The sequence below is a fragment of the Dioscorea cayenensis genome, chromosome 14 (assembly GCF_009730915.1).
Source record: "Dioscorea cayenensis subsp. rotundata cultivar TDr96_F1 chromosome 14, TDr96_F1_v2_PseudoChromosome.rev07_lg8_w22 25.fasta, whole genome shotgun sequence".
NCBI classification, from domain to species: domain Eukaryota; kingdom Viridiplantae; phylum Streptophyta; class Magnoliopsida; order Dioscoreales; family Dioscoreaceae; genus Dioscorea; species Dioscorea cayenensis.
This window is the reverse complement of record NC_052484.1, coordinates 13,718,961-13,726,572: the sequence shown is the minus strand read 5'-3', so window position 1 is coordinate 13,726,572 and position 7,612 is coordinate 13,718,961. Positions and strand designations below refer to the sequence as shown.

Here is a 7,612-nt window from a genome sequence, read left to right as displayed (position 1 = left end):
CATAAATTATAAATTTTTAAAATAATATTCATAAGTTTTCAGCCAACTCAAAAAAAAAAGTGACACTGTGGTCCATTTTTTAAAATTTTTTAACACTTTCCGTAGATCAACAGGACCTGAAGTGAAAATGCAAAAGATTAAATTCAGAGAAAGGGCTTTTCAAAAAACTTAAAAATTAATTAAAAATTGCTCCAATTTTGCAAACTGGCCCAGAATGGGAACCAAACATTTTGAAAAATTAAATTTAATATGTTTTGTTAGATATAATAGACTATTATTTATTAATTCATATTATATCAAACAAACTTTTGTATTATTATATTCTAATTTACATAAACAAGAGTCACAAAACATCCTTTTACTTTATATAGAACCATTTATGAATATATATATATATATATATAGGGTCAAATAAACCAGCTCTTATGTCCAAAGAGACTGACACAGAGATCTGTGGTGATCAGACCAACTTTAAACCTTTTATTTAATTATTTTCATATATATATATATATATATGAATATTTTAAATGGCATAAACTATGGATTGTTGTGAATGCATCCCAAAGCTAGTGACTGACTACTTTACACATTAAATTTGTGATTTATGAAGCATAAGGAACAACCACAATTCAAAATACTTGCAAGGTTATGTTACTCTATTAATCCCTGAATATTCCTCCTAGATCTAACAAGGACAAGCTAGTATTCCATAAATCAATTTAAAATGAAAACAATTCAAAATAAGTATTGGAAAAAAAACAACATTTTTTTTTTTACAGATTTTAGAAATTTCACTGTCCTTGAAAAGTGAGTTTGATAAATCTGGAAATTCCTCCCCTTTGCTTTGCATAAGAAATAGTTACATAAATACAAATATATTGTCCAGAAGCAAGAGTAAGTAAATCAATTTGTTTAGGAATAAGGGAACCAGCACACACTCAAATCAAGTGAGGAAAAAAATAAAAAAATAAAAAATAAAAAAAAGATAATAATGTGAAAAAAAACAATTACATGAAAACAAATCCAAAATTATGAAAAAAAACCATGAGCAAAGGAAGTGACTGTTTCCTTAGAAAGTTTATAAAAATTATAAAAAAAAAAAATAACTCTTCCTCACATATCCATTGTTCTCCATGATCTTCAAAAAATATGAAATATATATATATATATATAATTGAAAAACTCTTACACTTCAGCTAAATTTTTTGAGTTATACTATGTAAAATTGAAGGTCAAATTGGTACAATAATTTAAATCACACCATCAAACCCTAAAAATATAGCACTTCATCTGGGGCCCTGAAGAATTTATAATGGCATGCAGCAAACATTGCATTTCCTGGCCATGTTTCAAAGTGGAAATGTAACAATGCAAGTACTACTCATTTCTAAATCAATAACAAACTTCATGTGAGCAAACCATTCCCAGCATCTCAGATACTACAAATAAAAGAAGAAAAGGGAAAGAAAAAGAAAAAGTAAAGTGTCTGCTGACCTGGAGTTTTGGTACACTGGTCATAATCATGGAAGTCATCCTGACAACATAAGAACATTAACAAGAAAGCATGAACCAAGGGCAAAACAGAATCAAGAGTGCCAGCACAAGATTAAGTAAAAACCAGCACCATGGTGCTGGCTTTGAATAATTCAATGGGAGATGCAAGGACATGAATATTTGGTGACTTAGAGATTTCTCCAGACATTTCTGTGTTTGAAGGATTTTCCGCTAATCTAATGAGTTCTTTTAACTGTGATTAGGAGAGTTCCATTTCTCCTCATCAGTTTCACTACATTTAAATACTAGGATCCTCCTAGAGAAGATTTATGAGATATGGACCCTAGCACTTTCGAGAGTTCAAATGGAATCTATCATACCTAATAGGTACTTCTAATTCTTCATGGATTCAAAAGACATGTTGTTTATCAAAATTGTTATTTGTATCTGTAGCTATGTTTTTGATGTATTCGTGCATCGTTAAAAAAAACACAACCCTTTTATGCATTCAGGTTGGCGAGCATGTGTTGATATATTTATGATTTTAATTGTTAGCTGATTCAAATTTCTATGTACGCCTTCCCTATCTCAAAGCTTAGGACCATGCTATAGGTGTTTGACAACAAACACAAGGTTTAAACCGGTTAAAAAGCGGGCACATGGGATCTCCATTATCAGCCTCATTGAGCAGATTGAGTTCCATTTCCCTACTGTTTAACAACCTCCACATAATGAACAAAATAAAAAAATAATTATACTAACAAATATTGGTACAAATGAAATTGAAACCGTAAAAATGAATCTAAAAACAAACTGAATGTAAAATGGAGAAAATAAATGCATGAAATCTCCTATTAAGAGCAGAAAAGCATTAGCTCACGTCGAAGACAATATTGAGTGTCATGGCCGAACTTTGAAAATAAAAGTCAGAGAAGATAAATGGTTACACTGCCTTCGAATCTATGACTCCAAATAAACTTGGAGAGAAAGGGTTGTATGCCAACACCATTCAGAATCCAGTTTAATGATTAAATCATTCTAGGAATTAAGTGTTACAAAAATAAAGATGAACTTTAAAAGTTAGAAAGTCATAGGTTAGGTTGAAATATTTCAGACTTACACGAAGCTTCCCTAATTCATTTTACATGACTGAGCCTTTATCTTCATGAAACTGAGACATGTAAAATACAAGAGAACAAGATATAAGATCAAATTTAAATGAACCACTTCAATTTCAAAAAAATCAGAAGCAAAACTTGAAAACATGTATTTTCATGATAAAACAACACAGATGTGCAATCATGAGCATGCATCATGAATACATGACTCTAAACAACCATTGCTGACTTAAAAAAGGGATTTAAAAGGAGGAGGGCCTATGGTATCTTTTTGGAAAAAAAAGTTTTGATAATGACCTACTTGTTGACAACCTGCCATTCAAAAATAAATTAACAAGTGTCAAAGTATCAATGTAGTCCAAGATATAGTTTTCACCCACCATTTCCATGTCATTCCTTTACCTAAAATGGCATCTCCAAGTTCCAACTAAAGGGTAAATTCTAGACTCAAACCTTTTCTTATGACAACTAACAATCAAATGCATCAACATCAAACATCAGAAAAGAAAAACCAATATAAAACAATCAGTTAAAAGTTTATAACAAATATTTGTTACAATCAAACCATAAACTAATACCAAAATCAGTCATGCCTCAATACATAAACGCCACCACACGACAATCTGTTCAAAAGCAGCAAACAATGTGCTGGGAGAATCAAATATCCCAACTCCGGCCATGGATGCTATCATAATAAAAGCCAAGAGCCTGACCATCCAATACAACACAAAGCCATTGAACTCCCCACCGACATGATATTTTATCATTACCTTTCGCATGCTTTCCTACAAAATAGCAATACTTTTTCTGTTCTGATTGATGATCCTTAAAAAACTGGCCAAGTTGACAACCTTCTTCAGTGCCCACTCAAAAATGGTTAACGATACCCTACAGCCATGTCTTTAAACTATATAAATTCTTGACAACCTATTAACAGATATAGTGAAAATATCAAAAAGAAAAACAAGAAAATTACCAAGCATAACTCTTGTATCAAGAGATATCTCTTAAAATTACCAAGCAAGACTCCTGAATCAACAGATATCTCTTAGAATTACCAAGCATGACTCCTGAATCAACAGATATCTCTTAGAATTACCAAGCATGACTCCTGAATCAACATATATCACTCATAATTTGGTTATTTCAGATTGGACTACATTGATGGTGTATCCTCATCTAAAATTGAATAAGATGTAAAACACCACCATACTTACAACCTGGGCTCCATTCACTGGCATCATATTGCTAACTTATATTAGCTAATAGCACCCACTAACACAATCGAATGACAAGGTGTGCATTACCTTCAAATTTAAATAGTCCAGGTTCAACACATAACTGCAATGCATAAACCTATAAAGATGCCAGTATAACGTTTCTACTATAAACTATTTATCAAAATATATCAGACACATGATCAATGAAATGCAAGAGTGATCAGTGAATGCCAAATGAACAAAACAATTAAATATTTAGAGATTATAAATTTTATGAAACCAGAACTATATAAGATTTTGGTATTGTATCTCCCTTCAAATGTCACTTGAAAAATCTCTGCCAACCTTGTTAGGAGATTTCAATAGAAAACAGTTGAAACACATGTTTTAAATTCTTGTAAAAAATCTAATAGAAAGCTAGAAAAAGGGATCAAGTAGTGCAGGCATGAATAGCAATTTTCATACTTCTTGAGGTCAAAAAGTTAGCGCATTGTGTCAGAGTACACTGTGACTAAAGCAAACTACGCCCAAAGCAAATCCTCAAATACAAAATTTCAGTTTAATTAATTATGTTGACAATCTACAAAATAGCACAATTTTTTCTAATTTCAAATCTGAGCCATAGTTTACAAAACAAACTACATTCCTTCTAGTTTGAGAAAATAAGCATTTGTATAACCATATGCCCGCTAAAACACAACCTATTGGAACTAGAGAACCTTCCCATTGTGGTACGTACCAATTCAAACATCCTTGTAAGCGTGAACATGTACCACTGCATAAATTAATGATTTTCTGAGAAACAAGTGATAAATGCTAAAAAATTGATTAACAAGAATATATACTAAAATGAAAACAAACTGCACATTAATTCTAAATCACCAATAAGCTTGATGTAGTCTAGATCTTGCTTCATATTTGATAGATATCCCAATCAAAATCAGGTTGTGAGAAAACCTCATATTCAGTGGGCCCGTCAACAAAGCTATTAACTGTTTGCATCCCTTCCAAGATAGAAGGCTGAAACCCATCATTTCTAGATGGAAATACTTTATAAAAGAATAACAATCCAAGGGTAAAAATGGCCTGCAACTTTGTAGAGTCTCCTTGAACCGAGAAGAACAGCAGCATTGACATGAGAAACAAGACCACGCAAAAGTGCATGATACACAAGACCCTATCCATTAGCTTTCCATCATTGCCCGCAGGGAATCCCCGAACTCTGTACACAAACAAGAAGTTGTACTTGTCGACCATATATCGATAGCCGAAGTAGAAAGCACCAACAGGTACCACAAGTGGTGCGAACAATGAGTAAATCATGGTGAGCCCAAATATGGTGAGATTGAAAGCATAGTATTGAGCGAAATCAAACTTCTGCTTTGGAATATGGAAACTCCTATTTATTGGGTATATAGAAAGATCATGTCCCTCAACACCATTCGATCGTGGGCTATCATCCGTCCCAGGTACAAGAGGCATCCGTAAGTTATTCTCGTCATTGTTATGGTCTGCAGAGTAATCCTCATTCTGCTCTGGCACTAACTGTATCATGTCATTTTTCCGAAACTTCCTCAATGTCTTCTTTATCCAAGGTATCGGAGCCAACAAATCAAATGAAATCCCAAGAAAAGTGCACGTGATCAGAAACGCAAGTGTAGAGAGGCAAGATCTGGTCAGAAAGGATGGGCTCATATACTGCTCAATCCGCTGACAATCTGCACCGTCCAAGTAACACCTTCCCATCTTAAGTATTGCACTCTCAAGCGTGGACTCAACTAAGCCACGCAAAATGATGAGATTCACCAGGAAAAAGCAAACCATCTTAAGCAAGGCAGCCCGCTGTTCCCCGGAAACAGTAAGATGCCTTTCAAACTTGGAAAGATACGAGAGAACAGATGGTATGATTATATACATGCTTACAAATATAAGGAAATTGGGAAAGAATTGAAGAACCAAGGCACCAAACCAGCTGGAGCCTTCAAACCAAGCTAACCACTGCTGCGCATTATCCATGGCTTCAGCATTAATAATCCTGGCAGCACTCTTTATGCCAGTTATCACTGCCAGAGGAGAACTACAGAACAAAAGCATTAATAAAAGGCAAGAGTTCACCGCAATCCTCCGAAGCCTCAAAGAGAGTTTGCTAAAGCCCAAGTGATTCCAGTATATGTCTGAAGCCGCTGGAGCTCGTTCCACTCTCCACCGGCTTCTCTCTAGCTGAAGCTCCATCAAAGGGAAAAACCGCCCAACTGGCTTCTTCTTCCTTTCCACACGGAAATCTCTCACAGCCTTGTTCGTCGTGTATACATCCTTAAGCACCACAAATGCAATCCCAGCGCCCGGAGCTCGGCCTTCCTTGTAATCCAACAACCTGTTCTTCAGAAACAACCTCAAATTCAGCAGCTTTCTCAAGCGCTCTTCATCAGTAAATCCCAACCTAGTGCAAGCCATTGCCCAGGCATCTTTCAATCTTCTTAAAACCTGGTTCTCATCACCAACACCAGGACCTCCATCTGGAAAGCTCTCAGAGGCATCCAAGCGAGCTTCAAGCCGACAAATCTTGTTCTGAACCTCGACCCACTTGATAGAAAGCTCTTCCAGGGAGCAAAGATCGAAGGGGACGATGACGCGGTAGACCATGCCAGGATAACGATGCTTGAAATACTCCTCCAATGGAGATTTATCAGCGGCGAGGGCTTTGGGGACGCCCTGCACCATGATCGTAAAGATCGCGACGGAATTGGAGCTGGGATCGCTAGGGTTGCCGCTGCCATCGCGGAAGCGGGTGATTCGGAGATCGTTCTCCATCTTGGAGAGGCCGAAGTGGGCGAGAGCAACAACAAGAACCATGAGAGCGAAGTGAAGCCAGAGAAGAGGGGAGCCTGGGGGAACGTGCGAGATAGTGGTGGCCGCGAAGAGGTCGGAGATGGGAGCAGGGGCAAGGAGGTTGAGAGGGAGCGCGAAGAAGAGGGCGGCGAGAGAGACGAAGAGAAGAATCGAGAAGGAGGATCGCTCGATGAGGAGGAACTGGGAGGCGTCAGCGCCGCAGTGGAGGGCGATCTGGGAGAAGGTCGCATGATAGACGGCAAGGAGCTTGGAAAAGAGGGCGGAGGGTCCAGGGACGAGGCGGTGGTCACTGCGGAGCTTGACGAGGAGGAAGAGGAGGAGGCAGGAGGCAGCGCCGGCTATGGAGATGTTGAGCAAATACTGGATGTTGCCATACCACGCCGAGGGCTCGAAGGGAGGGTCTGGCGCCGGCGATGTGAGGGACGCCATGGCCGACGACATGGTTGAAGCTAGGAGCTATGCTTCATCGACGAAGAAACCCTAACCCTAACCCTAATTATCCCCTAATTTTGAAGAAGAAGAGGGAGAGGAAGCGGAGGAGGAAGACAAGCAGAGCTTTTTTTAGTGAAAGTGGGCCAAATGTTGACTGGGCCAAAGAAAAAGTTTCCAATTTCCACACTGCGTGGGAGAACGGCTAAATTATAATATATATATATATATATATTATTTATTTATGTATTTATTGTTACGGTTACTTTCACATAAACCGCTGTGAGAGTTTAAAATTTTAAATATATATATATATATATATGAATCTATGTCCTAATCATGTTTAATAATTGGTTACATTTAATATTACATGTTTAATGCTCATGACTTTTAAGAGCAAATATCAAATAAATCTCTCATCGTCTCCTTGCCCACCCATCATATTCTAAATCCAAACTCAAACCCGGCCCCTCTCCTCCACCTCCCTTCTAGCACCAACAT

General features: G+C 37.1%; 1 protein-coding gene across 1 annotated transcript; it reads right to left on the bottom strand.

Moving 5' to 3' along the window:
• Nucleotides 1-4,344: 4,344 nt before the first annotated feature.
• On the bottom strand, nucleotides 4,345-7,364 carry LOC120275691 (CSC1-like protein At4g35870). Its single transcript, XM_039282360.1, has 2 exons — nucleotides 4,715-7,364; nucleotides 4,345-4,607 (listed from the first exon to the last, which is right to left on the bottom strand). Exon 1 carries the CDS (start codon nucleotides 7,121-7,123, stop codon nucleotides 4,745-4,747), a length of 2,379 nt encoding a protein of 792 aa, XP_039138294.1. The 5' UTR covers nucleotides 7,124-7,364; the 3' UTR covers nucleotides 4,345-4,607; nucleotides 4,715-4,744.
• Nucleotides 7,365-7,612: the final 248 nt, after the last annotated feature.

Excerpts from the sequence above, each read along its gene's own strand:
- LOC120275691 (XM_039282360.1), bottom strand. The coding sequence starts at position 7,123 with ATGTCGTCGGCCATGGCGTCCCTCACATCGCCGGCGCCAGACCCTCCC.